Source organism: Excalfactoria chinensis, chromosome 2, assembly GCF_039878825.1.
Source record: "Excalfactoria chinensis isolate bCotChi1 chromosome 2, bCotChi1.hap2, whole genome shotgun sequence".
In the NCBI taxonomy this organism is placed as follows: Eukaryota; Metazoa; Chordata; class Aves; order Galliformes; family Phasianidae; genus Excalfactoria; species Excalfactoria chinensis.
The window spans coordinates 40,483,274-40,504,877 of NC_092826.1; the positions used below are offsets into that span (position 1 = coordinate 40,483,274).

At 38.3% G+C, this 21,604-nt stretch overlaps 1 protein-coding gene across 4 annotated transcripts in view; it reads right to left on the reverse strand.

Annotated features, from left to right (window-relative positions):
* Positions 1–1,701: 1,701 nt before the first annotated feature.
* ASXL3 (ASXL transcriptional regulator 3) overlaps positions 1,702–21,604 on the reverse strand; it is a 133,115-nt gene continuing 113,212 nt past the window's right edge. For all 4 annotated transcript variants that reach the window (XM_072327683.1, XM_072327680.1, XM_072327681.1 and 1 more), the window contains 4 exons: positions 20,707–20,803; positions 20,128–20,233; positions 13,233–15,189; positions 1,702–10,418 (listed from right to left, as the gene is read on the reverse strand). In XM_072327683.1, coding sequence (XP_072183784.1) covers positions 6,735–10,418; positions 13,233–15,189; positions 20,128–20,233; positions 20,707–20,803 — 5,844 coding nt within the window. In that variant the 3' untranslated portion in view covers positions 1,702–6,734. The remainder of the gene's footprint in view (positions 10,419–13,232; positions 15,190–20,127; positions 20,234–20,706; positions 20,804–21,604) is intronic.

Sequence of the window (21,604 nt, forward strand, 5' to 3'; positions counted from 1 at the left end):
GCTGATGTGAGCTTCAGGGCATTGCTTTGCTGAGTGAAGTCCAAGGGGTGGGATGGGAAAGGAGGGCCTGTTTGCACTACAGCTTCACAATGAAGAAAGTAATAGAGAACCCACGTATTCATGGCTGGTATTCCTGCGCTGAGGGACATGAATGCTGGAAAATGACACCTTTTATCGTTTTTATCTTTTCCTAAGAGCTATCAATGAGCTTTCTCCTGATGCCATCTGCTGGCTGAACTGATGCGATCTGGCTGGGCTGACCTAAGGAGAACACCTGTACCAAAGAGGAACAGCAGGGCTTAACCTGCTGTTACTCATCAGGTCCTCAGCAAACATCACACAACAGCCAAATAAATGTGCTGTATGATAAAAGAAAATGTTCAGAAATACCTGACAGATTTTAAAAAATAAAAAGAAGGAAAAGTAAATATTTAACTACTGCAGATTTGAGAAGTTGATTTGTATTGAGTTTGCTTAGATGAAAACATGCAAAAAGAAATCAGCTTGAAAAGCTGTCACTGTCAGAAGTGGAGCTAGTCCCTGACTTCACACAGCTTGACACAAAGGCAAATATCTCAGCAGAATTAAAGGAGCTGAATTATCTGCGTGGCAGTCCCAGGTGAAGGAGATTGCCACGGAGGCACTGGATATTTAAGGGGAAAAAATAAAAGATTTGGAACTACAGAGCATGGCACTGTCTTCATTCTGCACTGACACAAATTATGTCAGAAGAGGCTGCTGATTCCTACTAGCAAGATCGACGTTCACTACCAGAATTCAAACAATAATAATAGGAGGCTACACAAAAGGAGGTGGTTAAGAAGTATCAGCCCAAGCATTTCCATGGAAGCAGAAGAAAATGTTATTTATCACCCACAGCCTAACATGTTCACCTTAATCACCAGTACTCAAAGCTATTTTTATGGGGTAAATTGTTGAAAACTATACCCATATCTATCTATGAGTACATAACCTTAACCTCATACAGGGTTAGGGTTTTATATATATAAAGGGTTAGGGTTATATACTAGGGTTATATATATACTCATATATATACATAGTTAAAGGCCTGTAATGTCTGAAAAGTGACCAGCCCAAACAATATATGTAGAATTAGGGTTATATAAACATACATATAGACATATACTTATGCAGTAACTACCCAATTTTCTTTATTACCACTACAGAATAACACGCCAGATTTCAAAGGATAACTGCTTTGAGAGGTACAGTTTGGGCTGGTCCCCTTTCAGTCACTACAGACCTTTAACCTCTTCTGCTGTGAGGATGAGCAATGACAGAGGTGCACATCTGGAAGCAGAGCTGTTAGGACCATTCCAGATGGGGTTGCAGATGGAGGGGAAACACCCAGATATACTGGGCATTAACTCTCCAAAGCAAGATAATAAATACTTCCATCCATGACCTGTTCTACTTACAATAACTGAATACACAGCACCTAGATTATTTTACTAATATAAGATGGTAGTGTTTGAGTTACATCAGATGCTGTTCAGATTAATTCTTACATCGCTGCCACTTACAGATCCTTTCCAAAGGACTGCTTTCTCTCCCTTTTCTCTTTCACTGACCTGTGCGTACATACAATAGGTGTGCATGAGCAAGATCTCCTGCCTAGGGCACTGAATGGAAAATAAATAAACAAATGGCAAACATTATTTTATCTCTTTATTATTTTTTTTTCCAGAATAGTTTAATATTGAAGCTCAAGTTGTTATTTTCAAGGGACAGAAAAGGGGAAAAGGAAAGGGAGAAGAGAGAAGGTACGAAGACAAATTATTTTATTTAATTTATGGTTTTGTGAGCGGTCACTTTTGGAGGCAACAAAATGTTTTCTTAAAAACAAAACAAAACAAAACAAAAATCAAAACCAGCACCATTAAAGAAAGCATGATCCCTGAATTCTAAACAAAACACTGTCTTGAAACAAAAACGAAACTGCCAAGATGCTCGTTTCCCCCAACCGGGCTGGGCTGGGTAACACAGCGACGCATAACAGCATTGAACTGTAGCAATCCTGCTGAAATCAACGACACCCCCCCTTTGGAAGATTCAGAGAACCATTTTCCAACCTTGTCCCGTGGGAATAATATTTTCTTTGGTAGAGGACTGAAGGAGTGTATTTACATCACTGAATGTGGATAGAAAAAATATCTACGCACGGTAGGGATCTCCCCAATAAATCTGTATTTCTCATGCATGTGGAGTACGAGTGGATTTCACATTGCTGTTATACTGCAGGAGTAATACTGCCCTATGAAGGCATAGAATGGCTAATGTCAAACAGATGTAAACATTCAGAATACTGACAAAAAAAGAAATATAAAAAAAAAATAAAAATAAAATACATACACACAAAAAAACCCTGTACTGAAAATGTGGGTTGTGTTAAGTTTCCATAAAGCAGAAAAAATATTTTACAGCAGTACAAGAGAATTATGGCAACAAAGTAAAGCACTTTTCTTGTAACATTCATGAACAGTACAAATACAACAAAGTTATCCTACGGACTAAATTATTCTTTAACTATCAAATATAGTACAAAGCGAAATATTATGTGCTATAAAAGAAGCAGCTCCTTAAATTAGACTAAAAAAAATGCATTTGTTGTTGTTGTTGGTTTTACAGTGACAAAGCATGATGACCGAAGACAACAGGATTTCATAGACTCAGAAACACTTGGCTACACGGGTCCATGACACAGCCACCAAATGTCCTGCAGTGCCCAGAGGACGCCATTCCGTGCTGGGAGCCAGGAGGCTGGGGAAGTCATTCAGTGCTCAAAGCAGGGCCCCTCACGTGCGTCAGCTACAATGATCCCTTTTGGTCACATTTCTCATGCTTATCCCGGTACTTCACCACACCTTGGAGAAACTGCTCAACCAGAGGCTACAATAACTATTCTGAAATTGTGCGTGTGTTCATAAGGGGAAGGGGGTGCAGCATAAGGTAATTTTACTTCGGAAATTGCATTATAAAGCACCATATGCACCAGCTTAAAAACTGGGCAAGGAATTGCAGGGCCCTGAAAAACCATCTGCACGTTCTGTAGCTTGCCCTGACAACATGCACCACCCTCAAGAAGAAAGTCTATAGTACAGAGAATACACCTTTTGCTTTATGGCTCAACCTTGATTTTCATCTTTTACACATTGTTTTGTGTACTACACCTTAGCAGGTAAATAAAACACAAACAGGGAGCATCCAGTTTACCATTTCAATATTTTTTCTCTTTTTTTTTCTCTTTTTCCTTTTTTTTTTTCCCATTTTTTTCTTTTTTTTTTACATTATTTCAAAGGGAATTTCTGCTTGGAAAACTAGTTCAAAACAGGAACACGTGAAAACACACACTTGCAAATGCCCTAATGTTATCTGCATAACTCGCAGGTATGCAATTAACAAAAACGAAGAGGGAGGAAAGAAAAAAAGGAGTGTTTCTCCCTTTCACCCAAAAGTGCTGCTTCAGGGGTAGGAGTGGGGCTTAGGAGAGGGGAACAGATTTGGAGATTTACAAAAAAAAGAAGTAAATCATATGTGCTGGACATTGGAACACGTACATACACGCAAACATAGAGCAGTGTGTTCTCAAGCAATTCTTTCACCACTTTTCAGTGCATAAACTATTAACACCCAACGGTGCAAACTGCACAGTCATTAGAGAACAGAATGACATTGGGCACAAAGCCCTGCAATTAAACAAAATAAAAGGAGTCATTCAAAATTAACTTCTAAAGGTGATTGTGTTCTGCTTTAGGACCATAGGTCACTCTTCCCCAAGCATTTGTGTGACTTGAGAATCTAAGTAAGATTTCCAGTCCTACTAAGATTCAGTGGGGTTCCCATATCACTGCAGTTGCTTTTGAATATTTCAATAACCTAAAACTATTCCCTGTAACAACACTTCACAACTGTTGTTAACAATTTATTCCTGGTGCAACTTCAGTGACTCACGAATGAAAGAAATGGAACTGCACTACAGAAGAGTTTGGTCAGTGGTATAATATAACATAGCACCATTTAGTCTAATGCCACTTTAAATAACATTTTATCATGACCTCACACATGCAAGTTGCAATCCCGATACAAAAATGTCAGTCTGACATGAATGAGTTACCTACCACATTGGTCACACTCTTATCCTTTGAACAAAGTAGAACTTTCTTTTTTTTTTTGTGGCCGGAATTTATTTCTGTACGATGTCAGTCAATACAAGAAGTATTTCAAGATGAGAGTACAAACAAATATTGATATGTGCTGTGGACAGGAAAACCTGAGCTAGAAATAAGGATTCCCAGCAGGCTTATATAAACACAGGTTATAAGAAGTCTAAGACTGGTCGCTCTCTTCATTTTAAATAGAAGCATCCTACCTATACCAAGTATAAATACAATGCAATACAATTCCAATACAAAGGCTCCTCAAATATGAATTTGATATGCATAAACTGACTACACTCATGCTTACTCCATGAGTATTTTCCAGTCGCTATTTTTCCAGAAGCTGGCATAACACTGAGTGCAAATTTTCATACAGTTACTTCTAGGTTTTTGCTTGGCTGGCATATTTTCTTACCAGGAGACCTGAAAGTGCTGAGAAGCCATTTCTTAACTCTCATTTCATATTAAGGAGCACTTTTGTATAGAAAAAAAAATATGTTATTGTATCAGCAACAAATCTGTTAGTGTAGTTATAAATGGCCTTTGTATCACACAGTGTCAAAAATAATATTGATATGTTGCTAAATACAATAAAAGAGAACATCAAGGTGCACCATAGAGCTTCCTATGACAGGAATGTATGTCGGTAGATATTCCAGCTCAACGTTAAGACAATAAACGGCATTTATCATGTTTGTGAAAATGGTCCCACAAGGAAATAAATGTGGTTCCTCCATTCAGTAGGACCTCACTAATACCAGCGTCAGGGAAATCAGTTACAGCTTACTAGTAAGTATGCAAACAAAGATTGTATTAAAAAAGTACTGTGTAAAATGTAGTATACTTTCCATTTCCTAAAATCATTAATTTCCTAAATTCATTCACATTAATATTTCAGAATGCCAGAGTAACTGCAGCAATATATACTTAAGTAATGCTGAGATCTAAACAGCATTACACCTGATGCACTCTTATTACATTGCTCTGAGAACTGTGAAAAGAAAACCAGTTTTCTCGAGCAGATTGGAAGGCCTTTGGATTAATGAGGTTCTACTGTACTGGTAAAAATAACATTTTTCTCTGATGCTCACATTTGGGCAGACCCAATCACGTATTGACAGATGGATGTTTTGCACTCTACATTCTGTGTTCTTGAAATGGGAGTAAAAAAAAACCCAAAACCCCAAGGTATTTTTATCTCCCCAGCAACTGCACGTGCTTTATCCCTTTATAATATTTTCCTTTTAGGTGTTTAGGGACCCCAAATTATTGTTTTTCTTCTCTGCTGTAATGGTGGCTCACACATCTGGAATGAAACTACAGTCCTAAATTTAAATACAGTACTGGATAAATACTGAAGATCACTTTAAAGATGCAGTATCCCTTTTAAAAACGCCTTTTCACTTTCAAATTTCTAAAATGTAGAATAAGAGGTCCACATTCCTTTCAGGAAAAAAGAAAAGAAAAAAAAAAGTAGTGCTTAAGAATGATTTTAAGTAAAAAATTCAGACGTTATTTTGAGTAACTCATATAAAAGGAAAAATAACTGATGATCTAGTATGCAATCAATTCACAATTAGAATCTTTCCTTATTAATTCATCATAAGAATGCATCAATTTTAGGCCACAGAAAGGCTATAAATCCAGAACCTATTACATATGTCTGACCCTATATATATTTAGGGCTGACAAACAACGTGGACAGATTAGAGAGACAAATACTAATAAAGAATATTTGAGTAGGAAACAGGAAAAGAGGTTTCTAATCCCCAGTAGAGAATTTACTTTCTCAAGACTCTACCAAAGGCAACGTGATTCCAGTGCTGGTCTCACTAACTCATCACAGATATGAGTCTTTCTCAAGGAATCAAGAAGAGATGACGAGTAAGATTTCAGTTCCATAATCCCCAGCAGGCTCATGAGGAAACTCCTCTAATGATCTAAGTTCCTCATTTTTTGCTAAGTGTGGTGACTATATTTTAACTCTAGACAGTGAAAGTCATTTTAAGAGAACAATTCAATTATGCAAAGTAACTGAGAAGCTACTATGGCTGATGGGCACGCCTTCCCATTGCCCTGCATGAGACAGGCAGTTGGCATGCAGTGCGCAGTTCTGGATAGTACTCCACTTCTCATAGAGTTGTTTTTCCACTGATCTTTAACGTGTAACTTCTATCAACAATCAAACAAGTGGGGGAAAACGTGCTGCACTTTGTGCAAATAAATAGGAACAAGGAATGCCATGCAATAATGCCTTTGTTTTTGTATTTTTTCTTTTTAACACAGCATGAGTGCTCATAGAAGCTTCGGTGATATAGCTGTCAGTTTTTTTTACAACTAGTCCTAGAGGTTTCCTCTTCTTTCCTGCGAATGGTACTTTGGCCAGAATAACTAAATTCTGAAAGCACCACAAGGGAAACAAAAACAAAAACAAAACAAAAATAAACAGCCAATCAACTAATTGCAAACTGTTAATGGCCCAAACTGTTCCATCCCTCCGTTCCTCTGCCCTGTTCTCCTGTGCTGACAAGGGATACTGCATCTTTGACCCAGTCTCTACCGTACAACCAGGCAAGCTACACACAGTTTGGAAGGCCCTATGCAGTCATCATGACAGAAAGCGCCGCAGCCTTTGCACACGATCATGGCTTTCAGCCTGCAAGAGCATTTCAGTTCCAGTTCATCGGCATTGCTATTGTCAGCAAATTTCTGAACCGGCATCTGCGCGTTCTGGTTAGACAGGCCTGTGGCAGCGTTCGAGCCACTTCCTAACATCCCAATCGATTTCTCAATTGCAGATGCTGCCCTTTTGAAGCTTGTGCTACCAAAGTGTATTGTTGGATAACTTCCACAGAGCTGCTGCTGCTGCTGCTGCTGCTGTGGCTGCGGGTGCTGCGTCTGTATTTTTGGAGCAGCAAGTTGGGTAAAAGGCTTCTGTGGCTCAGAGAGTAAATAGGAAGAGAAATCTGCATTCTTTAATGCAAATGCTTTTAACTGTTCTTTCACTTCATTCTGATCATAGGAAGCTTGTTTCATGCCCAGTTCACAGCTGCTGCTTAAACCTTCCTCAAAAGAAACAGGTTCAGATTTTATATTGCTACAGATGCTTGCTGGCTGAGGCCAACTAAGTCTTTTTGTGGTTTCCATAGTAACTGTCGGTTGTTTTTGATCAGAGGGGACATCTGCATTTGGGTGAGGAGGGGGAAGCGGGGGCAAGGGTGGCGGTGGAGGGGGAGGATGCACTAAGGTTTTACTCTGGAGTGTCTGAGAGGCACTGGCAATGTCATCACCTTCCTTAAGCTGAATGCTGGGGGAAAACACACTTCCTAGCCTCAGCTGGTGAGCTGCTGTAGAAATATTCCCATCTCCCAAGCTCTTCTGTTCCAGGTGTCTGCTAAAAGTAAAGGCATTGCAGCCAGGTGGGCCTTTTGAAGTAGCTTGCAACAAAGCTGCCGTGGGAATCGGGCCTCTTGCAGCCATGGACATTTGGTAAAAATGCTGTCTGTGTGAGGTACTAGCTTCTGCATGAAAGCTGCCGTTTTTATCAATGTGAAATAAGCTCTGCTGGAAACTGCACGAAGGCAATGGCCTCTTCTGCTGCTTGATCTCTGGGCTGTGAGCGATGCGGCTCTGAACTGTATGTTTGTTCAGCCACTCTTGCTTAAATGGCTGCCCGTGCCCTAGCTGGTTCATGCTGGAACTAATTACACAAGGAGTCGCTTTAACATCAGTGTCCATTGACACCTTCCCAGGCTCGCATTTAATTTGCGTGTGTTCCCCTACAGTCCTGGCCATCCTCTTTTTTGGATGGTTTTCACGCTTTCTGATTTGTAGCGGGGCTATGCTGCCTGCTGTAAATCCTTTACCATCTGGGTTAGGAGAACTGGAAGGATGCTCAACAATACTTCTCTCGGACACTGCTGTTTTACATACTGAGGTAGTTTGCAAAGGCAAGGGAAGCCTGCTAATTTCTAGTTTGGCTCCTGATCTGGGCTGCGGCAGCACTTTCTCTAAAGGCAGATTGCCTTGCAGTAATTGTGTCACTAAAGGATTGTTGGCCTCCACTGACGAGAGGCGACAGCTTGAGCCCCCAGCACTCGTAACTCTTTTGAGGGTCTCTGTTGTCAGGGACAGGGAGTCGTCCATGGAATCCGTAATGGGTGCCTTGGCAGCCTGTGTTGGCTGTGTGCTCGGGGCTATTTCTGTGGGTTGGGCTGCCATTTCAGGGCCTGTGAAATCCTCCGTGTCCATCCTGAAGCACTTGTCAGACTCGTTAGTTTCGGATTTAACAGGAACAGCAAGGCTCGTCAAAAGACTCCTGGACTGCAGCTCTGACATTTGCATGTAACTGGAAGGTTCGGTTTTGACACTTTTTAAGCAGTTTTGTTCTGCATATTCCTTATGCTTACTGGCGTTAAGATGGCTGACCGCCGGCTGGTCTGTGCTCATTGCCTCTTCATCATGCCAACAAATTCTATTGTTAGTGCTATACTGACTGACACAGGCAGCGTCTGCTTCATTTTTAAATGCCGAAGGACCTCTTAACTGCTCGGCAAAACTTTGCCTGGGAGTAACCACCTCAATTAATTTATCCTGGGGACCAAGAGGCACTTCTCGAAGACTTGAACAACCTGCCTGCAAGTTCTTGCTGTCTTGCTTTGTTGTAATGGGGATAAAGCTGGAACTGTGCTCAAGGCTTTCGTTAGAGACTACTTCAGGCCTGCTTATTACAGACACCTGAGGACAGGCTATACTTTGTAAGGCAGCTTCTGTCCGTACAGGTCTGCTCTGCAGGTCAGTGTTGTTCTCTGCATTTTCAATTGAAGAAGAAAGTGACAGACTGGAATTCAGATTTGTAGTGTGGTCAACAATGACTTTGCAAGGTATAGATCTATTCATGGCAGTTTGTGTATAGCTCACTGGCTGAGATTTACCCGAGAGATCCATTCGGTTTCGTGCTCCAGAGCTTTTGTCTAAGAGATCAGAATTTAACTTAGTAGCGTTATCGTAGGAGCTTATTGTCACCATGTTACCAGTAAACATTGAAATGGGTGGCCTTGAGACAGAATCTGCTACTGCAACAGCCTCGCTGCAACTTAAAGCTGACCTGACGGTAGTGTGGACGGAGACAGTGCTTTGCTCGTTACACCCTGTTATGGCTATCTTATCAGAAGAAAATCTGTTGGTAGTCCCCACTGGGGGAATCAACACAGAACTACCAGAGAGATGATTTGGCAAGTTATTTGCAATGGATGAAGCTGGCACAGTGGCATAATGACTGGAGACTGCATTATTTGCATTGCTACTTGATATCGGCAACCTTTTGTCATCGACGGCATTTGATAGGACCGTACTGTCTATGGAGACTGGTACATTACTGTTATCAATACATTTTGGTCCAACGGCTATGCATGGAGTATCAGTCCCTTGGATGGATTTCAGCATTTTTATATTACAAGCTGAAACTGCTGTGTTCACGCTGTCAACAGACATTAAAACAGAGGATTTATCAACAGAACTTGCAAAAGAAAGTTCTTTAATTGCTCCAGACATAGCAGTGCTGCAAACAGACACAGAGACTGAACTTTTATTATAAAGCACTGGCACACTGTTACTTTCAGTAGAGGTAGATGAAATAATTTTCTCACACAATTGTGGCATAGGTATACTCTCATCAGAACTGTGCACAGGTATCTCTGTAGCAGTTTCTGGTAATGTAGCTGTGTTAAGTGACTGCTGTAATAAACTGGTAGTCTCACGGTGATGAGCAGATTTGTTGCTAGGGGACCTGCAGTTAGGATTAACTATAATGACACCGGTAGAACCTTCAATCTTTGTATCAGTAGAAGCTGATACTTCTAGAGATGAGGTACTTTCCTTTGAGTTGAACTGTGATTTTGATTCTTTATTAGTCTGTAGTAAATGAGCTCTGGCTTGATGCTTTGCAAATAGCTTGGCCTTTGTTTGTTCCTTGATGTGTGCCAGCGTTCTTGTCTTCCCACCTTCGCACGGAGTCCCCATTGCTCCAGAGACAATGCTTGCAGCTGCTGCCACAGCTGCTGCAGCTGCCGCTTCTCTTTGGGCTCTTGCTTGCTGAGCTCTTGCTTTGATATCTGCAAGAGTTCTAGCCCCAGTGTTTCTTCCACTGCTGACCGATGTACTTGGGGAAACTCGAGGTTCTGGTTTTGAAACAGGTTGGCTCTTGATGATAAAAGGTGGTCCAATTTTTGAAAGTTGAATCTAAAAGAAGAAAAGAAAAACAATAATTTGAATCAGACCAAAGACTTTAGTTAGAATCACTTATTGTCTCTTAAAAGGGTCAGAACAAGGTGAAGGGAATTACTGTTCAGTGACACTAGGCAGAAAAATGCTAGAAAGTAACCATGTTTACACTGCAGCATATTATCACTGACCAGCAGCACTAACTGACACCTGTATTAGCCTACTCATGCTGCTTTTCTGACAGGAAGAAAGACTGAACTGGAGGACTACATGATGCTTATCTGACACAATTTGTCAGTTCTGTTCTATCTGCAGTGCGTCTAACTGAGAAGATGAACAGGCCCGGTGCAATAGTACTGGGAAAGTACTAAGCATTGGCTACAAACATGTGAAAAAATGATAACATTGCAGGGCTTTTGCTCCTCAGCCGCCAGTGACTAAGACACTAGGAATAGCCTGTATTTCCCTTACATGCCAAGCAACAAATCTTGCCTTTAGAAAGGATGTAGAAGTAGCACCAGTATCGCCACTGAGCTTGTTTTTCACATTATATCACAGAGCACCTAAGAGTACTATAAAAGAAGTGAATCACCAAGGATACATCTTTCTTGTCCTCAACTGGAATTTTAAGAGACTCACTTAAACACATCCCTGGGATACCCCCTACATTATTGTATCTCTCTGAAACAAAAGTCTCAAACCTTCAAACATTAAAATTACAAACAAGACTTTAAATACCAAAACCTTTAAGCAAAATAATATTCTCTAGAATCACTATGATTATTTGTATGTTTTCCAATTAGGGACACCTGCTTTCAGGGTTAGAGATTAGAAGTCCTGGAATCACTCCGTAACTTATACACTCTCTTAGAATGCCCAAAACCTGGCAAAAGAACATTTCCATTTTTTTTTTAAAAAAGGACATAAATTTACTGACTGTCCACAGTAACATGATTCAGTGGTTATTGCTATCACTTCTTTCCTAAAAGGAGTTGGAAAAAAAAACTACGTAGTATTATTTCTATCAAAAATAGTCATCAAGTATGACAGCAAGTGAAAGCCTTATCAGATTTAGGAGAAGGGAGGTTCTTTCCTCTCTTTCAATAACAAGCAAAGTGGTTTGCTGGTGAGATAACCCAAAAGCAAATAGTTTTCACACAAAAAACATCTTGGAAATGATCATTCAAAATTATTTTTGGAATTCCTGCCAAGTTTCAGTATCCTCATTCATGGCCTGGAGCCATCAGGTCTTTCTTGATATGACTCTGCAAGACTGACAGCATCTGGTTTTCTATTAAGGACAGGTGGAAATCGATATTAAGACAGTACTGTAACATATAACAATTTTTATGGAACAGGCCAGGGCAGTGTCTCTTCAGACAGCTCAGCTGATGGATTCACATGGAGGGCTGGAATGTTTCACTCTTCCTAGCAGTTAATGCCAATAAACATCCATTGAAAGGTGAATTCTGATTTTGGTTACCCCTTCTTTTTAGATGGCACGTTACATAAGAAGAAAGATCATCATTTGTAACTAACACCTTTCATCATCAGATTTCTTCCTCTGTTGCTGAATGGATCAATTAAAATTTATATTAACATATTTTAAAGAGTACTACAAGCTCACAGCTACTTTAAAACATTTTGCTTTGTCAGTAGCTTTTTTTCCCTCATTTTCCACTTTGAATCACCAGAACTGCTCAAGTTCTAAGTGCTTGATTATTTTTATTATTATAGCCATGACTTTTTTTTTCTTTGCTGGTGATCTACATTCCTTTGGCTTTAGAGAATGATTAAAATTTATTAGGCTAGATAGAGACTTTCCAAATACGAAAGAATATCACTAAAACTCAGAATGGGCTAACGTCCAATTGCATCACTGCTCATAAAAATAAATTAGTTGAAATAAGCTGCCACACTAGTGATTAGAACAGTTAGCCCATTTGCCCTCCTGGCCATATTAACAATTTTCAGTGATTGCAGCAGTTAAAATTAAATGCAGAAAAGGGCATTTCTGAATAATTGGGAACTAGTATTGCAAAGTCAGTGGCTTAAGTTCAGCAAATTGGATCTAAAACTTGGCTGATACCATTATGTAGAAAACTAAAAGGGTCAAAACACAGGGACTATATATAACTAAACCTAGAAATCCCTTTGTTGGGAAAAAAAAAATGCTTCTAAAGTGGAATTCATATTCTTACACAGTAGAAGGATACATTTCAAAGAGCTTAGTTAGAGTATCCTTTTTATCTTTTGCTTTGCCTTCAACAGATATTTATACATACATCAATTAGACACTTCCTCCTGATAGCAAGCTCTGTGGTTTTCACTACAAAATTAATTTTGCAGTGAAATCTTATACTTCAGCCTGCCCCAAGTCTTGGACTTGCAATGGGATCTCCAACTATTCTGAATTTAGGTTCTCTTGATAGATTAAGGCTGAGATTGTTTTTCTCAGTAATGGCTATGGTTTATTATTCATGTTTCCTGGAGAACTCATCTGTGGGAGAACAAATGGACAATATAGTTGGCAATTAGAAAGAAAGACAAGCAGCACTGAACAAATGACGCGGAAGCTCTTTAATTACATTAAAGAAAATCTGGAAACTTAGTCTCACAAAGAGGCACTTTGTAGGAAAGACCCTGCCTGAACAACTACAGGTATATTTACATCAGATGTAATTTGGCATGGTAGGGATAGTAAGGCAAATAGGTTGGTACTAAGCCCCTCACACCTACACAAAAATCTACCAAGCTTTGGTTCTGCAGGCAATCAGAAGAAGGGAAACAGTAAACCTTCAGTTTCTCAGTGTGTGGTTTTCATTACTTTACCTTCAGGGGTGGAACTCGGGGTTCTTCTCTGAGTGGCTGGTCTTTATCAGATGGACTTGTTGATGAAGCACTACGATTTGGCTGATCATCATCTATCCTAGCTCTCTTCTCTTTGCAGATTCCAAAACTGTGCTGTTCTGCTGTTTTCCTCTTTGGGATCTCGGGGTCTCTGCTTTCATTCCTCACTTCAGGTGATTTTGTGGTTTCCAATGATTTGGAGGAATGTGAGCCCTCTAGTCGGCTTTGGGTACCACCTGTTAGCTTATGAGACTTACTTCTGCACACTTCAGAGAACGAAGATTTATCTAGAGATGAGGTATATAGCTTTTCGTGTTGCTTTGCTGGAAACAGTTCAATATTTTTTGCTGCTGATCCTTCTGGTAAGACAGCTACTTCTGAAGGCAAGAGTGTCCCTTTCTTGTCACCTCGTTGCTGAATAATGTGATTTTTAATTTTGATCACCTCTGGAGGGGAGGAGTGTTCTGGGATGGAAGCAATGTAGGATTTCTCAATTTCAGAATGTGACTTACATGGCTGATGACAAAGGTTTTTGCTTTGAGGCTCTTCCAGTGCTGAAGTATCAGGTATAATTGATAGTGGACCCACTTTCAAATTTTCAGGTGCACTCTGAAGTTGCTTTGGCTGAACAACAAGATTCTCTTCTTGAACCACCTTAGGAATGATACAGCTTTCTTCTTTTAAAGTGGGGAGCGACTCTTCTAACAGACAAGGTGATTTCCTTTGCTGCAAAATAAGTCTTTCATTGCTTGGGGAATTTGAAATGGGAGATGTTTCTGATGGAAGAGGCACACTATTTGCAACAGATGTTTCAGAAGTCAGAAGGACAGAAGACACTGAAGATGTTTCTGATGTTAAAGGTAAATCAGACATTGGAGATGTTTCTGATGTTAAAGGTAAATTAGAAGCTGGTGATGCCTCTAATGTTAAAGGCAAATTTGACATCAAAGATGCTTCTGAGGTTACAGGTGAGGTGGACATTGGAGAGATTTCTGACATTAAAGGTGTATGCAAGCTTTCATCAGTGGCCTTTTGCTGAATATCACCATCAGTGTTTTCAGTACTGGACACTTCAGATGAACAAGCTGTTTCCAGTGAAGCTGGGGTACAGGGTTCCTCTGAAGTTGACTGAGTGTCTCCTCCAGGAGATGCAATACAAACACATGGTCCTTCTGGACTTCCGGAGAAAAAGGAAGTCTCAGAAATACAAGCATTCTCAGATGATTGTTCCTCAGGGTCACTCTGAAGCTCCATATCCACTGCAATGCCTCCACCAGTGAACAACGAGCCCTCCAGAGCAGCATTTTGCATTTCTGGAGCTATTAGCTCTTTTGCAGACTCAGAATCCTTCTCTGCTGTATCACTGACAGAATTTGTGGATGAAGCTGATTGTGCTGGTGATACACAATCCTCCAGCTGATCTATTACAACAGACATCTCCTCCTGAGGGCATTCTGACTTCAACTCCACTTTAATTTCAATGTGAGATGAAGTATCAGTTACATCATTCATCATGACACAGGACTCAGAGTTGTCTGCAAGTTGCACTGCCTCTGTTTCTTCATTTGTTCCAGCTGGACTTTCTGACTCCTCAGAAAACTCCTGTTCTGTTTTATGGTTCTCCTCCTGGCATTCACAAATACTTGTCTCAACCTCTTCAGCAATCTCCTCCTGAATGATTGATTCCTCAGGTATCAGTATATTCTCTGTTTCTGCCGCTAGATTCTTGACAGGAACCTGTTCCATATTACAAATAGATGGACCGTTATCTTTCTCTGGTAGTGCTGGAGTTTTAGGGCCTTTTTGTTCATGTTCCTCAAAGGTTGCTTGCTTAGAAGGACCAGGTGTGCCAGAAGATCCACACAAAGAATTGCTGTCGTCTTCATCGTTGCTCTGCGTTGTAGTGAGTTTCAAAGATTCCCCTCTTGACATTCCCAATCTAAAAAAAATTATATGAGAATAAAACCACAAATTAAGTAAGGTTTTGTCATCAAAGTCGTGGTAAAGAAATAGAATCCCCATTCTCACTCACATCTTACATTTACAAAAAAAGGATACACTATTAAGTTTAAAATAGTAATTTGGCTAAGTGGTGGCAGACTAATTTGTATAGTTGTAGATACGGCTTTATAAATTTTGGAAAATGAATTGCCCAGCTTGCCTTAGTAGTGTTAAAAAACTTAAATATTTAAAATACAAATAATCTATTCCTTGTTATTTCAACAACAACAACAACAAAAACCACCAAAAAACACTAAAAAAGCAAATTATACAGGTTCACAGCTATTTATGTATATATTTTTTTAATATCAGCACAATGTTGTAATTTTAACACCGCCAACAATGTGGAGGCAAAACACAATTGCGCCTTCATAAGTCAGTAACAATTCATTTCTTCCTCCTGTACTTTTAAGGGTCAACACAGCTAGCACTATAGCTTAAATGCTCTGTGAAAATGAAAAGGCTGTATCTAAAACCAAGAAAGAAAAAGAGACATTTTGGTTTTGTAATTCCACAATCATTTCACATTTATCATGAAAATCAAAATCATTCCGCTTCAGGCTCATTGTACCATTCAAGGGATCAGCTGAAAGCTTCTGTGTTATTGCTTCATTCTTTCAGAAAACTAAATACTTCATTTAGGATAGAAACTATTCTTAAATAAACATTTCTATGTATATGCTATTCAATTGATTTCACTGTAATTAAAAATAACATTCCTAAGGAGATAAAAGGAGACATATTTATAATGAATGTATTCATTTTCAGGGATGAAGTGCAAAAAACTTCCTTCCTTTGTATAGCTGCCTTCTGAAGATTCACTTACCTTCATTCCTGAAACCACAGTTTTAATACTTTTTTATTGCTTCAACAGAAAGAAAAAGAATAAAATAATAATAATAATAAAAAATCAATGGCTGAAAAAAGTGGTTATTTTAAAAAACATTTGTTCTCTTACATCCTCATTTCCTGCTATGGACAGCAGAGCAGGTCTTCAGCACCTTTAGTGAGCTCATCCAAACAAACTGTGCTTGAGTGATTTCACAACAGTAGAAAATATACAAAAGCCTGCTTGGAGGACTTAAAAAGTTGTCATGTCTTAAAATCTAATCAAGAGGAGTTTGATATCTGTTCTCATTTTAATCACAAAGTAACTGAATAACAATATGGCAATAAGTGAGCATGAAAGATATTCAAATACTATGGAAGCAGGAGAACATACCAATGGGCAGCCAGAGGGAACAGAGATCACAAAGGTCCACGTATATGAAAGAACAGAAAAAATATGTAAAAAGATGCAATCTGTGATTACGCTTTTAAAAAATACTGAGTGGATGCATTATTCACACTGACTGGTGTACAGAAGAAATTCCACAGCTTGGAAGTGGTACCCAAAAAAGCACTCTCAGGGTTGTTATTAATATTGCCTAGTGCTAGTCAGTTAATATGCACAAAGTCTCCCAGTGCCATCAACACACTGAGGGAGGATCCTCCAGAGAGCAATTCAGAACAGCTAATTTACATTTCCCACAATGAATGCATTTCTAAAGATGTGTCTCTCTTCTATATAGACTACAGATTCCCTATACAGTCTAAACTTAGATTTTAAGTTTAGGTGAGTAAAGTTTAATTTACCTGGGAATAGGTGAATAAATTTGAAAATAAAGAGGGGGAAAATACAGTGCATTACAGAAAACTGAGCCACTGTTATACTTTCTCTGGCTAGCTTACATCACAGAAGATATTGCCTGATAATTATAGTTAGGGAATGAAAAGACAGCAAAGGAATGCACTGCACAATAAAGGTCAATGCAACTGCCACATGGGCACTGCACAAATATATATACTCAAGTAATATATCAAAAAGGAAGGAGTATAGAAAAATAAGAATGTAGGATTAAGGTCAGCAGAACAAACACTGAATCTCAATCAGTTTTATGCAGTGCTGGAAATATAGCTATTTTGAAGAAGATATTGTTGTGAAGGAAGAAACACTTTCAAAAAAAGAAGGCTCAAGGTCAGGATGTTTAAGGCAATCCCAGATTGCAAGATAAATGGCTGATCTGTCTTTCTCCTTAAAGAAACAGACACTCAAACTTTGTAAAAGAGCAGAGAAATACAAGAACAGCCATCACTGAAAGTGCTGATAAGAACAGGATTCACTTGATAAACTAAAGGAAGACAGTTATCAAACAGTAAAATACAGAAACAGCTACTCAAGGATATACAGATACTGATACTCCAGTGTTGTGATAAGTAGTACTACAGAAAATTAAAGAAAATTAATGAAGGCTTAAATCAGGAATAACATTCAGAAGAGGTCTGCCCAAAATTAAACCTTTGATTTAGTGAGCTGGCAGAGTTATCCTGACAGGTATCACACTCAAGACTGGGAAAGGAAATAGTATAATGAGACAATAGAACATAACCCTTGTAGTCCTAGGGACATAAACCAGAAGAATACAAATTTCTGGCAACACATATCAGCTGATCCTGGACAAATGACTGCAGAATGAAGTTTCTGTTTTTTAAAATAAGTCCATGAGAGGAAAATCAACAATCATGAGAAAATGGAATGAGAACATAAATTGATGGAAGTAAACTACAACTGGTAGTCCCGTGATAAACAGTCTGGGCAGAGAGATAAACAAACACACACAAAAAAATCATAATGCACAGAGCCTACATGAAAGAAGCGCTAAAGCCATTGAATGCCATGTAAAACTGTTTTCCAAGGTCTCTGCATCTATTTATGATCCTTCTCTAGGTATGAGGTGAAAATTTAATAAGCTACGGAATATTTAAAGATCAAATTAGCTGAATCTTGAAGAGCAAGATTCCAGATTGATTGGAAAGTAAGTTAGACTGCAAGAGAGACGACTAATCTGAGAAATAGCTCAGGAAGTTTTAAAAATCTGCTACTTCAGTTGAATCAACACGACTGAAAATAGATGAAGCCCAATTATATTCAAACCAAGTTTAAAAATGTAGAAAGTAAAAAAAAGGCAAGATAACTTTTACAAGGTGAAAACAGAAGAAAATGTTATCAAAGAGACAGTAAATAATGGGAAGAATAATTACTACTGGCCAAGCAGCAAAGAAGTAGAAGCTGCGTACATATTAACCAAGAAGAAGGATGCAAGTCAAATAATGTAAGTCGGAGAAAGGGCAGGGGGAATCACATTCAATACTCTAGTCAGAAAGGAGAATTATGTGCAATATGACATTTTGCATAACAATGCTGATGTCAGGAACCTATCTTCCCAAGTGACACATATCACTGCAGACTGAGTAATTATCTGCCAACTATTACAGTGTCCAGCATTCAGCAGGCACAGCAGGACTGCTGGCTCTGTAAAATTCAGAGTATCATTCTCTGTGCATATGACAGTCATTTGTGTCTTGTCTTCACAACAGTCTTCAAATAGAGCTTTGCTCTTACTAAACTTCTAACTGTGGAAGGTCCTTTGTTAATACATTACACAGCCTTTTCCTTCATAAGGAGACTGTAACTTACTTGTCTTACACACATAATGAAAAGCCCTTACCTAAAAACCTAATAAATACTTTCTGATACTACATGAATCAAAAAGGTCTCAAAACTTTTAAGAAATGAAGCACTTGACAATAACGAAGTCTGCAAAGCTAAGACCCTAGAATCTTCGTTATTTTTGAAGATAACATTGTGTAGTTTTTAAAGATAACATTGTATTCACACTTGGGGGAAGCACCTAGAAAGGTCTGAAAAATTTTAAAATATATCTGTTTCCCACCATGTTTTCACCACAGTTCACCAATAGGCCAAAGCATTGGATTGTGAGAAGCAGCGGTGTTACTGCAGAAACATTTTAATTAAATGCCTCATCTTTAAGTCAACCACTCTTACTCAGGTTTTCCAGTGCCTCAGTTTTCTTAAGCGAAGAGCATCTAATAACAAAGCTAAGAAATCTCATGTGAGGTTCCTTTAGCACATTTTGGCTACTATGTGTAATTCATAAATTCCATTTATTCATGTATGAAAATAAAAAATCAGTAGCTTTGAATTAATTATTTTTTAATGGTTGAGATTTTTAATAGGTGTTTCAAATTGAAGTCTGATTTAAGGGACGGACAGATTAACTGTTTAAAAACAAATTTCAAAAGGAAGATTTTATAATTTTAAAATGATGTGAATCTCTTTGAAATTCTGATTCTTTACAAAGAATTAAGGACTAAATGTTACGCTTCTGCAGAATGCCATCTCTGCTTCAATCAAATCATGCTGACTACGCAGTGGAGCACCTGGAGCAATAACATCTAATTCATTTTAGCCAATTATGGGCATCTATTCTTCTCATCTCACTTCTAAAATTAGACTAGTCATCATTTTCATATGACTCTGTCCAGTATTTCGTCTGCTGTACACTCTGTAGGAAAGGCCATCTCTGTGAAACACTAAGAAGAATTATTTGATTAAAAAAAGTTACCACTAGAAAAAATGAAAGGACTAAAAAAACAAAAAACCATTTCTACTAGTCTTCTAGTCTGAAGAAGCTGTATTTATATTTTGCAGGAAGAACAGACCTAATCTCATCTTTTAAAAGATAATTAAAAAATACTCACATGCCTGAGCCTTGTGTCTTAAGCCTTCCTTGAAATGAATTTTTATGGATGAGTTACGAACCTTTAAAAATGCAATTGTAATGCAAGTGTAGACGTGCCACCATAATTCTACACACAACTTCTTATATCAGAGAATGATGCCTTTGATAACCACTTTATTAAGTTTTACAGCATATGACTGTGCTATGTGAAGCAGAGAATTATATTTTCATTTGCTCCTAAAAGAAAATGAAAAAAAAAAAAAAAAGCAGCTTTTATTTGCTTCAATACTTACTTTTCACCATAAAACCTTTCAAAGAATTTTTCTTTCCAAGGCTCTGTTTTCTTTTCTTTTTCCATCTCTTGTCTGATGCGCAACTGCATTTCTGGAGTAAATTCTCCTAGAAAACAAATACTAACATGTTGAATAAAAGTTGTGGATGATTAGTTTCACATATAATTATGAATTACAGCTATACAGATAATGCACAGTGATTTCTGATACAGTCATCCAACAATCAATGAATACACTGAAAAACAAAGTGAGTGTGAAGTAGCAAGACCAGTTTTACCATGTAACTTCACTATTTTGAAACAATATTGGTGGAATTTAGTCACATGCATTTATGTTTCCAAGGTTTGGCATTGACGAAAATGCGTTGTCTTTTTTTTTCTTTTTAATGGTCAGAAAAACCATCACAGAAAGTTGTGATAATGTAGACTAAATTCAAAATGGAATTAGCAATGTTCATTTCACTAGATTACCATTGCATTACACCTTCCCTTTTAAAACTATTTCTCAATTGGAGCAATGGTGGCTTGCCTCTTGAAAATAATTAATCTTAGGTAAATCTGAGTGCAAACAAAAAGTTACCTTCTGCCAATCGTTGTTTCCACCCTTGTGCTGCATACGCGAAGAATTCATTGTTTAGAGCAGAACTACTGAGGCGCAAAACTCCATCACTTCCCATCTAGAAAATAAGCCAATGGTAGCAGGAGATACTGTCAGAAATAGCGTCAACTAAGATTTCATGGAAGGGGAATCCCAATTAAGGGAAGTTGGGATGGACAGAAAGTGGAAATAACAAAGGAAACAATCTACGACTACTAAAACATGTTTGTCATTATAGTTACTGTAAGCACAAATGGACTAATCCCACATCATTGTGCTCTCTTCAGCTGTAATCAGTCTTCACCATTACCAATGACAACTGAGTTTACAACTTATGTGTTTCAATCACAACTCTATCACGAGCCTCAGATGTCTGGAACTGTGGTGCACAGTCAGAAATGAAGTTCATTATTGTACTTGTGCATCTTCCTGGAATATGGTACAAAACAAATTAAAGATAATGACAAAAGAACTTTGCTCTGTTTCTCAGTTTTATGAACATTCATATTAGCTATGTAAGTGGATGATGAGTAAACTTAAAAAATAAGTTAAAACAGCTATACATCTAATTTTACAAGCATTAAAACTCTGGAACAACATTATAATTATTTTACTTCTTACATCTGTCAACCATACAATGACATAAAACCATTAAAAATATCAATTGCAATATTTTCTGGAATAGCTGTAAAAAGCAATCCAAATATTGATCTTTTTTATCATACAAGTTGATTTTCAGTTTCTGGGGATATATTTGACTTCTCAGGGAATTCTAATAAGCATTTGAAAGAATTTTAATAACAGAAAAAACTAAACAAAACAAATTACTAGGACAACAGGCAGACTATAAACACAAATTGATAAATAAAGGTCATTCTAC